Raw genomic sequence first — 17,150 nt, forward strand, 5'->3', positions numbered from 1 at the left:
AAACTGTTCTATGATCCCAACGCGGACACGGAGCCCCGTGCAGCCCGGCTTCGCACCAACACCTCCCCGACCCAAAAGGCAGAGATGGAAATGCTCCAGCTGCCAGGAGGAGAGTGGGAAAAAGGAAAGTCAGCCCTGGCTGATGCTCCTTTGCTCACTGGGCTCTCGCCGGACGCCCCAGGAACCCACGTCTGCTCCCACCTTGGGCTGGTTGAGTAGCCAGGAGGTGCACTTGGACTCGATGATCTCAAAGGTTTCTCCAACCAAAGGATCCTCTGATTCCATGACTCCCGCATCCCAACAGTCCCACGGGGAAGGTCCGTGAAGAGAAGGACGCGGCACGGGTTGGTTTTCTAAATCAATACCATTTGTCAAATTTATTTTTTTTTTAAGAATTACTTCTAATATCTCTTTCTCACAGGAGGAGGGCATCGGGAATGTTCTCATTCCATCTGTAAACACTGAAATACAGATCTGGGAAACCAGGGAAGAGACACAAAAAAAGTGCATTTTTACAAAAATTATCAACTAAAATATATTTTACATGTCTTAACGTCTCAATTTAAATTCTACCGGCTGCATTTTTTTTTTCAGTTTCAAAAAATATTTCCATATCTAATAGATTAAAAAAGCATGAAATACTCTCCTTATGGATAAGACATTTCCATTCATTTACATGCTGTCTGCACAACAGCATCCGCAACCGCGTGGATCTTAACAACGGGCTTGGCCTGAAGCAGGTTCTACCAGGAGAAGGAGCAGGATTTGTCCTTTCCCGCACCCGGGGCTTGTCCGACGTCGCTCCGACCCGGAGAGGAGCCAGGACAGAGGTGGGAGCGGGGGGACAGGGGTCACAGGGAGGGGGGGTTCGGCGCATTCCTGTGGTTTGCAAGTCTGGGTTCCGTACCCTCCCCTGACTCCGCAGCGACGCTCTTCAAGCATCCTGCGTCTGGTGGCACCTCTGCAGGAGGACGGGGGCTGCAGGGGGCTCGGGGGCTGCTTCCGAGTCAGGGGTGGGCACCGAGGGCTGCCCATCGCCTTCGCCCCACGCTGGCTGCTCTGACCCCTCCAGTCCCCTATTTGCCAAGGGCAGGATTTCTGATTCCATCCTTCTCCATGAGCAGGAGCAACGTCGCCTCTCCGATCCCCTTTTCCCACGGGCAGGAGCAGCCCCACTTCTCCCACATCCTCCTCCCCCCAAGCCCTGCTCAGGAGCCACTGATGGGCCCTCCCAGCAGCAGCTGCAGCAACTTCTCTCTCCGAAACTTCCATCCGTGAGCCCCAAAACGGTCCCACCTCCCATCCTGCTGCAGCCCCAGGCGCCGGCAGCCCAACCGCCTCATTCCGAGAGACCCCAGTGCCCAAACGAACGGTTAAGGAGAAACCGGAGCAATCGCTTTGACACAAACAGGAGCTTGAGGTATAAATGAGATCAAACGCTTCACGCACTAATTCCTGCAGGCACGGGGGATCAGACCTCCTGGAGCTGGGTGTCCTCCCCTGGGCGACGCAGCCGGGAATGAACAGGGCTTTTCCAACATCCTCAGCAACACCGAGCAGGAATCATCTGCCAACAGCACGGAGACACGTGCCCCGCTTGCCCATGGTGGCGGGTGCTGGATTTCACCCTCTCCTCTCCAGTTGTCTTGCAGACACCTTCTCCTCTTTGGTACGGAGAGCGCAGCTCTGGAGAACTCCTGCAGGAGCTGTTTCTGCATCACAGATTTGATGCTGTGGTGTTTTCTCTCGTTGGAGCAAGCCCTCTGGTCCCACCTCGCCGCTGTCGGAGCAAGACAAGCCCTCCAGTTCCTCCGCACCAGCATCCAGAGAGGACAGGTCACGCTGCTTCCACTGACAGGACAACATCAAAGCAGGATGAGCACTTCCACCACTGAACACGAGTTCTGAAGCCCCAAAAGACTGGAAAACCCACAGATCTCTTGTTTCAATGAGCGACTTCAGCCAGCGGGAACGTGGGCTGGGCTGGTGCCGATTCTCCTCGCCGTCAGTGCAATCTAGGAGCGGATTCCCAGTTTGGTGCGAGCGACCCAGCGGATGTTACACTGGCCTTCGGTTTGCTCTGGAGTGAACTCGGCTTGCGTGAAGGTGAACGAGCATCTGTCTAGGATCTACACACATAAGGCAAGAGGCAACAATATCTGCGGGGCTCGAGTCGCAGCAGTCGACACGAACCCTTCCCAACATGCAGTTCCTTTCAGGAGCCACAAAGCCACTTTGGGGAGCTTGCTCAGAGGCCGAGATGGGGCTGCGAGGCAGCGCTGGGGCAGCACTGCTGATGGCTTCAAGGTCCACCCATGCCAGGACACTCACAGACGGGGAGGGGGGACTAAAAAAAGCCCCAAACGCTCAAGAAAGTGTTTGCCATTTCACCCCCCAGCCTCTTCCTGCCGAAGACGTCTGGGTTTGAGGGGCGGTGAACAATGCCACGAGAAAACAAGCTGGGAAGAAAGAGTAAACCCACTTCTAGCTCTGCAGCCCCCTAAGCCATTGGAGGAAAAGCAACCCTTGGAACAGAGGAGAAAACACGGTCCTCGCCCGCAGAGCCCACTCCGTGCACTATCAGCTTCAGAGCGACGTGTGCACGGAGTTTCCTGGGGCACAAGACCCTTCGGGGCGAGGTCGGGGCACCCACACCAGGGCACAGCTCCCCCTAACACGGCACCAGCTGCGATGCCTACGATCCTGCCAGCTCCCGCTCTGCTCCGGGATGGAGAGGATTCCCAAGCCCAAGTCCAGGCGGTGAAAAGCAGAAAGCAGGAGAGGGGAAGAGGAGGGTGAGGGAAAACCAGGATCCCCTCTTCCCCTGATGGAGCAAAGCCTATTCAAGCACAACACAAGGCCACTCCGCACCCTGGCAGCTCCCAAAGCCACGGCCGCGCTTCGGAGAAGCTCCGACTCACCGGGAATCCTCCCGGTCTGCCTCACGGGACCAAGGAGGCTCTGCCAGGGAACCTGGCTCAGCCCTCACCCTTCACATCAGGGCACGGAAACCACAGAATGGTCACAGCTTGACACATCCCAACGCATCCCTCCTGCGCCTTCCCACCATTCCCACCAACGATGGCTCTGGATTCAGTTTACTGGCTTTTATCCCTGCGACCCCCTCCCCATAGATCATCTCTAGATACATATATAGATATAGATTTACATAAGCACGTACCTATATCTATATACATATATTTATTTTATACGTATATATTTCATTTATGCATTTAACGAAGTGCTGTGCTTTGAACCGCTGCCGTCCTCCGCAGGGATCCGCTTCGCAGTCCGAGGAGCGAGCGCTGGGCGCTCTCGTCCGCCAGCAGCACAAGGTGAAGTTGTCGCGAGTGCAGGGATGTCCCAGGCCGCCGGCTCCTCTGGCGCCGCTCGCCCGGCCGCGGAGCGGAGCTACTGCGGGTTCTTCAGGATGCGCCCGTGTCGGAAGTCGTAGACGTGACGACAGAGGAAAACCAGCTCGGGGTCAGTGTCCTCAGGCACCTTGCGGTGCAGAGGTGTGGAGTATTCTTCCGACGGAGGAACCATGACGGTTTTCCTGCCTGGGATCCCTTCGACGCGACGCTTTGCCAAGGCACAAAATCTGCAAGGCAACGACACGAGAAGAGTCGGCGCGGGCTCAGCTCGGCTTCCACGGCCGGGGCTGGAGCGCCTCGCCAGGAGCCACAGCAGTGGTTGCCCAAGGATAAGGGGTGGAAGGGAAGGCAAGAAGCACAGAGGAGAAGGAAGCTTTGCTCAAGAGGTGGATGCGAAGTAGCTGTGGCTTTGGATCCCACCTGACCTGCAGAAAGCACCACAGGGTGTTGTTCCTGCACTGGTGGATTCTGTGCAGTAGAGAAGATGATTGCAATTAACCCACCTCACTTTTATGACTTCAGCCTCATTTTTTTCCTAATTAGCTCCCAAAAAGGCTTATGCATCAGGCTGTCACTTAGTCAAACAAGGAATTCAGGACACCTTCAGGAACATCTTCCAAAGGTGACCTTACCCACAACAGCACAAAGACATTCCTGCCAACACCTCTCCCAGAGGACTGGGCTGCTGGAAAGGAAATGGGCTGTGTGGATCCAGAGCCCAGGGGTGTCTTTTTTGCTGCTTTTGGTTGTTTGCAGGAGCTTCCCAGTAAAAGCCTTGGACACTGCTGCCAACACACCCAGATCTGTGAACACACACACCAGCATCTGGCAATGCTGGCAGGAGGACATCAGTGGCTTCCTGGCTGGTTACGGCACCTGCTACCACCAGAATGGATGTACGGGATAGTTTTCAGCCTCTCTTAGGTATTAGCTCCAAGCTATGGGTTTCCCTGCACCGCCCTTCATCGATATCAAGGTCATACAAGTCCAGATGTTTGTGAGCCCCTTAAAGCACTTGAATCACCCAAAACTGACACGGGATGAGTGCAGTTTGGAAGATGCTCTCACAGCCTGCTGTTCATGGTTTCTTTGGGCCACGGTTTTGCAGACACAGTGGGGATGGGCTGACGATCGGACTGGATGAGCTGAGAGATCTGTCCAACCTTAACGACTCCATGGTTCTACGATTCTACCCAACCTGTACATGGAGTGAGGGCCACCCACCCAGCTCCCTCGAGACCAGGGGCTGGGAGATGGTTGGAAAGTGGGAGAGTGAGAAGAGCTGGATGCAGGGAAGGCCTGGGAGCAGCAGCAGGTCCAGAGCACCACCTACCTGCAGTACTCTGCAAAGGTCAGCACGTAGCACTTCTCCTCGATGCAGGCCACGCTGTTCTCGTCCTGATGCCGGGATGCAAAGATCTCATTCTGCAGGAGAAGGGAGGAAGGGGTCACCCAGCTGGCAAGGAGCCCTGGGGAGGAGGGACTGGCTCAACACCTTCACCCACCACCACGCAGAGCGCCTACAACACCACGATCATTGCTGAGACTCTTAGAGCCACTATTCCACATCATTCAGACACCTTCCAGGTGTTTTGGGACCTATTCATGGTGAGCACCACAAGTCACGCTGCAATTGTTCCATCTAAACAAGCCGCCAAACGTGGAGGACAACAGAGATGATCCAAGGGCTGCAGCACCTCCTGTACAAGCACAGGTTGAGAGAGTTGGGATTGTTCAGCCTGGAGAAGAGAAGGCTGCGGGGAGACCTTAGAGCAGCTTCCAGGACTGAAAGAGGCTCCAGGAAAGCTGGGGAGGGTTTTTTTACAAGAGCTTGGAGTGATAGGGTGAGGGGGAATGGCTTTAAACTGGAAGGGGGGAGATTTAGATGAGATCTTAGGCAGAAATGTTTTGCTGTGAGGGTGGTCCAATCTGACTAACCGTTCCAGGATTCTATGATTCATTTATGGATCAAAAAATTAGAAGGCATCACATTTTGAGTTAGAAACTCCTCTGCGCCCTGCGAGCCGGGCAGGTACAATTCCCTAGCTGTTCTCTGCTCTCACCCCCTATCTCCCCTTTTATTTAAAACATAAAAAAGGTGCCAAGTATTTTGTTGGGTTGAAAACAGCAGTAAATTCTCTGTTCCCAGCTTAAAAACAGCTTGTTCTGTCACCCAACACAGCGTGAACTCATAATGATTCACACATTTTCCCTAACGTTATTACCCTGGCACAACGTCTCCGCATCAGCCGTCAATCCTCGTGGCAAAGCAACACGGGAAGGACAAGGCACCCACGTTTCTGCACAAACCAAATGGGTTTATGGAGTTTATGCAACAGATTAAGGGGGTTCTAAGAAAGGGCAGCACATGACGTAGGCACCGCGATGTCCTGAGGAACCACAGCAGGAGCTGCTGTGTTGAGTTGAGCCTTCCTGGGTAAATTAGAATCATGGAAAGGTTTGGGTGGGAAGGGACCTCAAAGCCCATCCAGTCCCACCCCTGCCATGGGGAGGGACACCTCCCACTGGATCAGGGGCTCCAAGCCCCATCCAGCCTGGCCTGGAACCCCTCCAGGGATGGGGCAGCCCCCCCTGCTCTGGGCAGCCTGGGCCAGGGCCTCCCCACCCTCACAGCAAAACATTTCTGCCTAAGACCTCACCTCAATCTTCCCCCTTCCAGTTTAACGCCATTCCACTTGTCCTGTTCCCAGAGGCTCTTGTAAAAAGTCCCTCCCCAGCTTTCCTGGAGCCCCTTTCAGCCCTGGAAGCTGCTCTAAGGTCCCCCCACAGCCTTCTCTTCTCCAGGCTGAACAACCCCAACTCTCTCAGCCTGGCCTCGTACAGGAGGTGCTCCAGCCCGTGGATCATCTCTGTGGCCTCCTCTGGGCCCGTTCCAACAGTTCCATCTCCTTCTTACGTTGGGGATTCCAGAACTGGACACAGGCTCCAGGAGGGTCTCACCAGAGCGGAGCAGCGGGGCAGAATGCCCTCCCTTGCCCTGCTGCTCCCACTGCTTCTGATTCGGATGCCCTTTTGGAAAGGCGGCTGCTCTCGATTCCATGTAAGTTCACTCTTCCCTACTCCCATGGCTCAAAACCTCTCACTTAGCGCACGGGATTTTCTCAGATTAAAGGCACAAACAATAAAACTCCATGAACGTGGCCACACAAAAAACGCAGCAGCTTCTGTTACAGCCCAGAGTGTTTACACACAGCAATTATCTGGGGAAATACCCGCGTACAGGACACCACCACCCAACACATCTGCATCACAGCCGAGAGGCAGCTCCGTTTCACCCCAACCAGCAGCTTGAGGCCACCCTGGGACGTGGGGAGATGCTCAGGTTAATCCCCTGTCCCCACAGCGACACAGACGGAGCCCGGATGCCGCGGTCGGATGCTCACCTGGTGCATGCTGGGGTTGCGGCCGCCCTGCGTGTGCTCGGGTCTGTAGTACCACAGCAGGCTCATCATCAGCTCCCCTGCAAGGAGATGAGTTACAACACGTCAAGCCTCCTAGTGTTTTCCCACTCGGATCATCCCCCTCCCTCCTCCCGCTCCATCCCTGTCATTCCCAGAGCGCACGTCGAGGCAGCTGTGCCGTGATGAATATTTCATGCTGAACCGCGTGTCCTTTTGTTACAGCGAGCAGCCGTACGAAGGCGGTCACGCTGCTCTTCTGTTACACCTTCGCCCCTGCTACTCCTTTACGCTGTCACGCACAGGGCAGCTGGGCACAAAAAACCCCAAAAGGATAAAAAAATAAAGTGTTTTCAACTTAAAAAAGGATCCATTCAGACCACAGGCTCACCCAGAGCTCGGGAATTGCAGCATTAATGCCAGAACCACTGCTGTAGGATGATGTGCGTCCTGGCTCACGGCAGAGGGTGGAACTGGATTGGCTTTAAGGTCCCTTCCAACCCAAACCTCTCCATAATTCCATGCTCTTTGAGGTCTCTTCCAACCCAAACCATTCCACGATTCTATGGTCGTTGAGGTCCCTTCCGACCCAATCCATTCTATCATTTCATGACCACGATGAGCCTCACCGCATGTTGATCACTTCTTCTACACAACCTCTTCTTTAGTTCTAAGCAAGCCCTGTACTTCACAACACTTGGCGCAGCCTCCCTGGCTCCAGCATTGCTGGTCAGACACGAGACTGTAAAGACCACACCGCTCCCTTCACCCCCTCTACGCGATCCCATCAAAAGCTCCTGCAGATAGGCTGGAAGGAGCATCAGAGTAAACAGCAGCTCCTGAGACGTCTGTTGCAATGAAGTAATAAAGGAGATTATTGCTAAGAGGGGCTCTTGGCAGATATTCTGCACTTTCATGACCAGGAAGATTCTGATTGCTAGTCCCAGGCTGGTGATTAAAGAGATTTCAATTCCTGGAACAACCTGAACGAAAGCCACGGAGCTCATCTCTTCCTCTCCATCACCCAGCCTGGCAGCGGTGGAGAACCTTGACAACCCTGCAGCTCTCCCGAGATCCATCTCACCCCGGTCCCAGCTCACTTCATTGTCACACACACAGCGATACCCACTCTCTGGGCACGGTACCTGTTTTGGGGTCTTCCCACAGCGCCGATATCTTCGCGACGTACGGCATAGACTTCTTCCGGGGTCCGGATTTCAAGAGGACGGTGTCTCGCACGCGGATGATCTCCCCGTCTCTCTCCACAGCCTGGTAGCTCTTGCGAACAGCTGGCTCCGGTTCATTCTGCACCAAGAGAACACACAGAAAATAAAAACAACCTGAGCAAAGAGCTCTTTTATCATCTGCTGCCCTGATCCAAGACTCCTTTGCTCCTGCTGCGGATTAAAAACTCGCCTAAGCCTACTCAGTGCTTCCAGTCCAGGAGATCTCCAAGAGGAGGAGACAACTTGTGGCACCCCTATTCCCACCAGGCTGGTTTGTAACAACAAAGATCAGGTTGAATGAATACTTCTCCTATGGGCAGGGCATTTGGGGGTGAAAAAAGTTCGTCCCAGTGCTCCCAGCTCGTACGGGGACCATCGTTCTCAAGAAAGCCAACCACAGCTCTTTGTCCTGCGTGGCACTGGCGGCGAGGAGCAGCTCCCCCAGGTACAGCAAGGCTCACAAAAGCATCTATTTCTGACATTAATGCCCTTACTCCAAATTAAAAACCAACTGCTCCTTCAATTCTGCAGGGAAAAGAGTGACCTTCAGGGAAGTCACTGGTTTATCCACCTTGCTGGAGGGGTCTGCTGCCTTCTAATTCAACGGCACGGAAAACAGGTGTGGATTCCCTGTCCATGGCGCGGGGTTGGACCTAGATGGACTTTAAGGTCCCTTCTAACCCAACCCATTCTGTGCTTCCTTGATTTCTCCGATGCAAACATGGTGAGAGAGCAAATAAAACATGAAACAGCTCACGTGAAGAGGGCAGGGAGCAGCAGGGAGGTCGCGGCACAAAACTTTCCTCAGCGGGATTGCTCCTTTGTACCCTCCAACATCACAAAAGGATCACTTTGGGACCATGAACTGGGGGGGGTTACTCTGTTTAATTTTCGCTCCAATAACTCGTTTTAGAATGCCTGGCAGGCTGGGTTGAACCTCACGCCAGCTCGCCCAGGCGCGATCACAAGCTCCGCAAGCCAGGACTTAAGGAGATTAACGCTGCGCTGCTCCTTCCCAGGCAGCAGCGTCTGAGCGAGGGATGCGAGATGCCCAACCCTGGCTTCCACGGGCTTTGTCCTCACGCAGCCCTTGGGACCTGTACGGGAGCCCCAGGAGATGGAGCTACAAACCCATCCTGGGCAATGTTCTTAGCACTTCAAGGCCACGGAGCTGTTGGAGAGGCCACGGAGATGATCCGAGGGCTGGAGCACCTCCCATACGAAGCCAGGCTGAGGGAGTTGGGGTTGTTGAGCCTGGAGAAGAGAAGGCTGTGGGGGGAACTTAGAGCAGCTTCCAGTGCTGAAAGGGGCTCCAGGAAAGCTGGGGAGGGACTCTGGATCAGGGAGGGCAGGGACAGGACAAGGGGGATGAGAGCTTAAAGAGATGAGAGTGAGATGAGATATTAGGAAGAAATTCTTCACTGTGAGGGTGGGGAGGCCCTGGCCCAGGCTGCCCAGAGCAGTGGGGGCTGCCCCATCCCTGGAGGGGTTCAAGGCCAGGTTGGATGGGGCTTGGAGCCCCTGACCCAGTGGGAGGTGTCCCTGACCGTGTCAGGGATAGAACTGGATGGGCTTTGAGATCCCTTCCAACCCAAACCACTCGATGATTCCATGATGCCCCTGCACCAATTCGATGTCCTGTCCCACCTTCCCAGACAGCACACGGGTCCGGATTTCAGGTCCCCATCTCTTGTGTTTTAACAACACGAAGGATATTGCCTTCTCTCTCAATTCAAGTGAACTTTAGTGTAGTTCATTCAGTTTTCTGGCAGATCTCCCATCTTACAGGAACCAACCTCCACCCCCAAACACAACAAACGGGAAAGTACAGACAAGGAATCCTTGAAGGAGTGACTGGCCACGCCGCCAAGTAAGTCACAGGCAGGGGGATACTGGGTGGTAGGAAAACTCCATCTGCAAGCCAGGACACAGTCTCAGTCCCCTGCGCTCGCTGGGAAATCCCTGCTGAGCTGCAGCCACCAGCAGGGAGAAGAACCACCCTACGAGAGCTACTTTTAGACACCTGCTCCTTAAAACACAGCTAAAACCTCCCTCATCTTCCCAAACAGGTTTGCCTGACCCAGGAGGAAAAAGCTGGAGGACGACCTCTCCGCAGGACAGACTCACGCGTGCCACAAGTGCCACCCTTGCAACTGAAACTGGTGTTTCAGCTGATGCTAGCACAGGAGCAGCAGGTTCTCCTTCCTTTCCAAACAGCCTGCGCAAGGTAAAATCAGGGTGCATGAGAAAAAAAAAGCCAACAGCAGCTTGGCCTCAAAGCAAAAGGCACCATTTGCTGCTCCAAGTCTGCTCAGGAGGTTCCAGATGGCACGTAGGGACCATCTCCACCTTGAAGCAAGACCCAAAATGCTCTCAAGCCTTCATGTTCTTTGCTGACAGAGTGGTGAAGCCCTGGCTGAGGCTGCTCGGGGCGGTGGTGGAGTCCCCATCCCTCGAGGGGTTCAGAAAGTGTGTGGCCATGGCACTCTGGGACATGGTTTAGTCGGCACGGTGGGGTTGGGCTGGATGATCTTAGAATCAGTAAGGTTGGAAAAGGCCTCTGTGATTCTATGATCCGAGTCCCCTGACGACGCATGGATGGGTACAGCCCTACAAACACAAGAACCGGCGCTCCAGACACCTACCACGACGTAGACGGCCTTCTCGCTGGCCGTGCCGACGGGGATCCAGCCGTTGGTAGCTCTCCTCCTGCTGATGCGCTGCTGCTTTGGGTGGGAATGACCTCCCGCTGCTTTGCTGTCAGAGGCGTGGAGACAGCCCGTGGTGTTGCGGAGGCCGGATTTGGAGCCGCTGGGAGGCTTGGAGCTCTGTGGACATTCGCGGGCCATGGTCTGCGGGTCAGAGTTGGGGGTCTGCAGGTGAGGAACGGGCTCGGCAGCCGGCGGCACACTGGGTACGGGGCATCCTGAGAGCGGGTGGGCAGGCGACGCGGGGTGCCCGGCCACGGGGATCGTGAGGTTCAGCTGGTCCAGGGACTTGCAGCCTTCTAAGAGATGGAAAAGAGAGAGACATAGATCTCATTTGAAATAGAAGACACTGAGACAATCAAGGCTTATATTGAGGTCCTGGAGTGCGTCCAGAGAAGAGCAACGAAGCTGGTGAAGGAGCTGGAGAACAAGGGTTATGAGGAGCAGCTGAGAGAGCTGGGATTGTTTAGCCTGGAGAAGAGGAGGCTGAGGGGTGACCTCATTGCTCTCTACAACTACTTGAAAGGAGGTTGTGGAGAGGTGAGTCCTGGGCTCTTCCCTCAGTGATGGGACGAGAGGGAATGGCCTCAGACTGCGTCAGGGGAGGTTTAGATTGGACATTAGAAAGGATTTCTCCACAGAAAAGGTTCTCAAGCCCTGACAGAGGCTGCCCCGGGCGGTGGGTGAGTCCCCATCCCTGGAGGGGTTTAAAAGGTGGGTAGATGAGATGCTCAGGGATATGATTTAGTAGTGGACAGGGACAGTTAGAATTGATGATCTCAAAGGTCTTTTCCAACCTAATGATTCTATCCCAAACTCCCTTGAAATTCCCTTTATTGCATCATAGCAGTGAATCTTCATGTTGTAACTTCATTTTGCCCTGTCACGGGGTTCTAAAAGCAAGGATATTTCTAAGCCAGTGATGCTCCCACACGCTGTTGCCGACAACACCGTACTACAACAAACCCATCCAAAATCCCCCCAGGTAACTCCAGCCAGGAACACACCTCCGGCTGGCCCGCGTCCAGAGCGGTTCCAGCGTATAAAAGGAATAAAAAGGCTTATTGAAATGATGGGAATGATTAAACTGCACTGGCAGAAGGAGGTGGCTTCTGTCAAAAAGCTGAACTTCATGGTTCAGGGAAAACCGAGATGATCCTTCAAATGAACTCCCGAGAAATGAAGCCACATGGAACAAAACCTCAGAAGATGATGCACGCTGCTGCCTTCAGCAAAGCCGAGTCCCTAAAGCAGAGGCATTGACCACAACAGGTCCTGACGCTGCCTTTTGGCAGCATCTCCAACACCTCACAGCGCTCCAGGAGTCACAAAACCAGCCCTCGACCCGGACCAGCGTGTCTGACCGGAGAGCGGGTTGGGTTGGATTAACCCCCATCAGCAGGAAGGGTGCGGATGCTCCAGATCCACACGCAACGCAGCCCGTTCCCTAAAGCAGAAAACATGGTTTCGGGGTGGCCAAAAAGGAGAGTGCCTGGAGACGCTCCAGGTCGGAGCACGTCCCAGCAGGTCTGTGGGACAGCACTGCTGGGAGACAACCCAAAAGGGGAAAACCACCCCAAATCACCAAGCTCCCAGCGAGTCTCTTGGCAACTACAGGAATTACTGCTCCTCTGCCCCTGGAACCTCAAGCCGCTGCTGGACGGTGAGAGCAAGGGCCACCAGGACCATTGCTGTTGCTGCTGACCCTGAGCAGCAGCTCCCTCAGCGAGCTGAGCCAGCAGGGTGGACGCGCACGTCTCCTGCTCAGCCTTGGACAGCACGGGACTCGCAGAGCAGTGATTCACCTCTCCAGGAGTTTGCTTACAAAAGCAGTTTTCCAGCTTCAGCTACAGCGGGATGGAGCTTTTTAGTCCAGAGGAGGCCATGGAGATGATCCGAGGGCTGGAGCACCTCCTGTATGAGGCCAGGCTGGGAGACTTGGGGTTGTTCAGCCCGGAGAAGGCTCAGGGGAAACTTTAGAGCCGCTTCTGAGACTGGAAGGGGCTCCAGGAAAGCCAAGGAGGGGCTTTTTACAAGAGCCTTTAGTGACAGGACAAAGGGGAATGGTTTTCACCTGAAAGAGGGGTTTGAGGTCCCTGCCAACCCAAACCACTCAGTGATTTTACGAAGTTTCTCCCGGGTCGCTGCTGAAGCCCAGGGTGGCGGTGCAGAGCAGGCCTCACTGGCAGCCCGGCTCCTTCCTCAGCTCCATGTACCAAAGCTTGTCTCGCAGCCAGTCCTGTCTCCTCCCCACCGCCCCGCTCTCAAACCCTCTGCAGAACCAGGAGAGCAGTTCCTCTCCCCACGTACGGGGGCCACGGCTGCCCGGGATCACAGCCCGATCTCTGCATTTATACCAGGCACTGATATTCCCATACGAACACCTTAATCACACCAGATAAGATAAAACACCAGGACATGACATGTCAAGCTGGGTTCTCACAGCCACACTCTCAGACGGGAGCTGCAGCTTCCAGCCAAAGCATTTCTTCAGTTCCTTAGAATAGCCCACTCCAGGGAAGGACCATATTCCAGAGCCATGCGCATACCCAAAAATCAGCTTCTAAGCCTAATTGCCTCTTAATATTCTGGGAGAAACCCTTTTGCACTTCAAAATGAAGTGTAAATTATCCCGATGCTGTCATCTTTCAAATCAAAGCTGCTCACGGGAAGGAAATCTCACCAGGAAAGCTTTTGGCACCGCTATTAAACACATCCACGGAGCCCCTGCTGCCCCAGCCAGCTCTGTGAGGAATCACTGAGCTCGCAGGGAGGACTCGACTCCCAGCAACGTTCGGTTTGCGTCGCCCGCACCCTTCTGGCTGCACAAAGTTGGGGGTTCCAGCCTGCAGGACCTCGGGGCGCTGCGCACAGTGTCAGACAGGAACGCATCGCTGAGCTGGCCGCAAGCACGTGGCGCTGGAGAGCACCGAGGCCACAGCAAACACGGTGAACACCTCAATCACATCCTCCTCCGTTCAACCATACAACAATCTTTCAGTGTAAAGCCATTCCCCTCATCCTGTCCCTGCCCTCCCTGATCAAGAGTCCCTCCACATTTCTCCTGGAGCCCCTTTCAGCCCTGGAAGCTGCTCTAAGGTCTCCCCGCAGCCTTCTCTTCTCCAGGCTCAACATCCCCACTCTGCTCTGCACGGATGCTTCCGTTCCAAGCGGGAGCTTTTGGGAAGGGAGGAGTAACTCAGCCCCAAGAGCTTTAGATCTCTGTTGAGCGCGGCACGGCAGGACGGGAGAAGCCTCGCAGAGCGTGTAGGAACCAACACCCCAGCGTTTTACACAGATCAAAGCGAAGCGCTGAGCTCCGTCATGACAAGCCGCGAGTCTCCTTCTCGCTGCCCAAACCCTTTCACTGATTCTATGCTTTCCACACCAATAAGACCTTTCAGCAGGAAAAACCCCTCAGGGCTAAAACTGGGGGAAGGGGAGGTGAAAGACGGATTCTTTCCGAGCTGTGAGGCTTGCGGAGCGAGCTTGCGTCCTGGCAACGCAATCCCTCTGCTCCTAGGAACACAATTTGCTGGCGCTTTGCACCTTACCTGCTGCAAAAGGCATTTTGTAGGGGTAGCCGTTCCGTCCTGCGTGCACGCTGCCAATCCTGCCCTCCGGCACGTGCACCACGCCGCAGACGCTGTAACTGTTCATCGCCGTTCCCTCTCCGCAACAGTACGGAGAGTTACACCAGTGGAGGGGCTGGAAAGGAGCGCCCGACGGCAAGGAACCGGGCGATACCAAGAGCCCCTCGCAGGTAGCCGCCTGCGACAGCTCGTCCTTGGGGTAAACGGAGCAGGGAGAGTAGCCACGGTATCCGCTTTGGCCATAATAAAGGTAAAACCCATTCAAGGGAGTCAGATCCGAGGATTCATAGAGACATCCACAATCCGTGTGGTTGCCCGGCACAGGCAAAGGAGGGAACTGCTGCACGGGGAAGGAAGGCTGATGAAATTCCTGCTTAGGGGTCGGGGATTTCTCTCCAGGTCTTCCATACTCGGGCTTCATGGAAGCTTGCCCACCCATCAGCAAAGGCAGTCTGTGGTAGAAACCCTCCGTGCTGGCGTAGGAGCTAGACAGCGACTCGTAGGGGACGGGTTCTGCCGCCCCGTAGAGCCGAGAGGAGTCCCGCTGCTCGCCTTTCCCTAGGGGAAGCCCTCGCCAGCCGCGCTGACCTTCCATTTTCAAGCTGGCCGTCTCCTTCTTGGCTTTGACGCAATTCTTCCTACCGGCTTTGGCCCATTTGAGTGTGGATTTCGAAGAGTGGTTCTCAGACTTGCCCTCTCCATCCGATTTACTCCTCTGCTTGAGGGGCTGGTCCTTCTCGTGGGTCAGCTTCAGAAAGGCCACGGCGTTCAGGCTGGCCAGTCTCTTTGGGGTGGGGTGGTATGAGATGGCCTCATCCTCCCTCTTAGTTCCCTCATCAAAGACCTCGTCCAGCGCATGGTCACAGCTATTGCATTTCTGACTGGGCTCGGGCCGGTTTTTCCCCTTCCCAGCTTTCACCGCTGCTTTTTCCAGCGCAGGCCAGTTGTCACCAGCTTTGCAATGCGGGCTCTTACCAGCGCAATCCCCATCGGCTTTAACGGAGTCTCTCCGACAACGCCGGCCGGATAATAAGCCATCGTCCCGTTCAAAAAGGAGGTTGTTGACCGCCTCTGCGTTGAGCGAGGCCAGCCTGCGCTTCCTTGGCTCCGAAGGAGCGCTATCAAGGTCTTGCTCTGTCCCTGGATAAGCTATTGTGCGCTCTTCCCCAGCTGAATCGCTCTTCCCTGCTCCCGCTTGCTCGGAGAATAAAGTGGATCCCAAACCCTCCATCCAACTGGGAAGATCCTTTTTTTTACAGCTCGGGGTCTGTTTCGACAGGGACCCGGCCACATCCTCCAGCCTGGTGAGGAGCACTTTGCAGGTCTTCTTGTTCACCGAGGGGAGCAGGCGTCTCCGCAGCGGGTAGGTCTTTCGCACCTCACGCAAAGCTTTGCTTTTGTTCATCCCTACAAACCCGCTGGGAGCCTCGGCGGCATCTCCGTCTCTCTGCTCGCCACACTCGGTCCTGTCCATCCTCCTGCCGCCCGCTGGTGATGACGTTCGGCCAGCAGAACCAGCTGGATGCTTCAGAAGGAAAAGTTGTTTCTTCCGGGCATGCGTCATAGGATCAACGTCCAATCCTGGGAACGGAGAGGAGAAAACATCTATTAATACCGCGGGGAGGGACCCATCTCCTCCCAGTGCACCCAGCCCATGGGCAAATATTTGGGAAGCCTGTTTCTAATCACAGGGTCTTTCTGGGTGACAGCAAATTAAGTGGATTAAGAGCCAGGATACGACGAGATATGGTTTGATATCAAGCAATAGAACGTGACAATAACTAAAACCAAGGTGGTGACAGCGAATGCTGCAGCGGATGGGACAGCCCGGGCACGGCCAAGAAGATGTTCCACACAGCTCCTCGTCCAAGAGTGTTGCCTGTTACACCAGTGTCATTTCTAATACATCACAAACTCATCAAATCTGCTAAAGGCAACTCGACAGCAGAGCACCCAGCAGGAAAACATCCCAGTACTGGACTGCTGTGTGTCCCTCTTTCAGCTCCAAACTGTTCCCCTCATCCCATCCCTGCCCTCCCTGATCCAGAGCCCCTCCCTAGCTTTCCTGGAGCCCCTTTCAGCCCTGGAAGCTGCTCTAAGGTCTCCCTACAGCCTTCTCTTCTCCAGGCTCAACAACCCCAACTCTCTCGTCCTGGTGCTCCAGCCTTTGGATCATCCCCGTGGCCTCCTCTGGACCCGTTCCAACAGCTCCATCTCCTTTTTACACTGGAGATTCCAGAACCGGATGCAGGACTCCACGTGGGGTCTCACCAGAGCTGAGCAGAGAGGCAGAATCCCTCCCCAGCCCTGCTGGCCGCACTTCTTTGGCTGCAGCCCAGGACACGGTTGGCCCTGAAAATACATTTATGGAGGAAAAAGAATGACTCAGCTGCACGTCATCCCTGCCTTTCCATCAAGATGCTGTGTCAAGCAACTGTTCAAACCGACACAAATTACTGAAATAGAAAAAGCCAGAGATAAGAATCTGCACCCGGAACGGGACGCGCCTTGCCAAAGGCGCGGCGGAGCAAACCACCACCCAGCACCTGAAAGAACGTGTTGGCAGGTCAGGCAGCTCCAGCACATCCGGGCTCTCCAGCCAGGTGGAATGTGACGGAAACGGTCCTGCTTTGATTTTCCCCAAGAGGGAACTTTCCATGCGTGAGGAATGCCAGCCCCGGGAGGAGGACGGCTCCCTTGGAGAGATGGGAGGGAGGCATTGCAAGAGGTCTCCATGGAAAGCGAGAAAGCATCCAAATCAGAAGAAGTGGAGGAAAATGCTGATTGCCCTCACCCAAACATCAGCAGAGGAGGCTGTGTGCTCACCTAC

At 54.9% G+C, this 17,150-nt stretch overlaps 1 protein-coding gene across 1 annotated transcript in view; it reads right to left on the reverse strand.

Annotated features, from left to right (window-relative positions):
* Positions 1-345: 345 nt before the first annotated feature.
* BAHD1 (bromo adjacent homology domain containing 1) overlaps positions 346-17,150 on the reverse strand; it is a 36,568-nt gene continuing 19,763 nt past the window's right edge. Inside the window, exons 2-7 of the mRNA XM_069857240.1 lie at positions 14,282-15,901; positions 10,665-11,026; positions 7,939-8,098; positions 6,779-6,855; positions 4,708-4,799; positions 346-3,601 (exon numbers count right to left, since the gene is read on the reverse strand). Of these exons, the coding sequence (XP_069713341.1) occupies positions 3,412-3,601; positions 4,708-4,799; positions 6,779-6,855; positions 7,939-8,098; positions 10,665-11,026; positions 14,282-15,884 (2,484 nt within the window). The 5' untranslated portion in view covers positions 15,885-15,901 and the 3' untranslated portion in view covers positions 346-3,411. The remainder of the gene's footprint in view (positions 3,602-4,707; positions 4,800-6,778; positions 6,856-7,938; positions 8,099-10,664; positions 11,027-14,281; positions 15,902-17,150) is intronic.

Source organism: Phaenicophaeus curvirostris, chromosome 5 (genome assembly GCF_032191515.1).
Source record: "Phaenicophaeus curvirostris isolate KB17595 chromosome 5, BPBGC_Pcur_1.0, whole genome shotgun sequence".
Classification (NCBI taxonomy): Eukaryota; Metazoa; Chordata; class Aves; order Cuculiformes; family Cuculidae; genus Phaenicophaeus; species Phaenicophaeus curvirostris.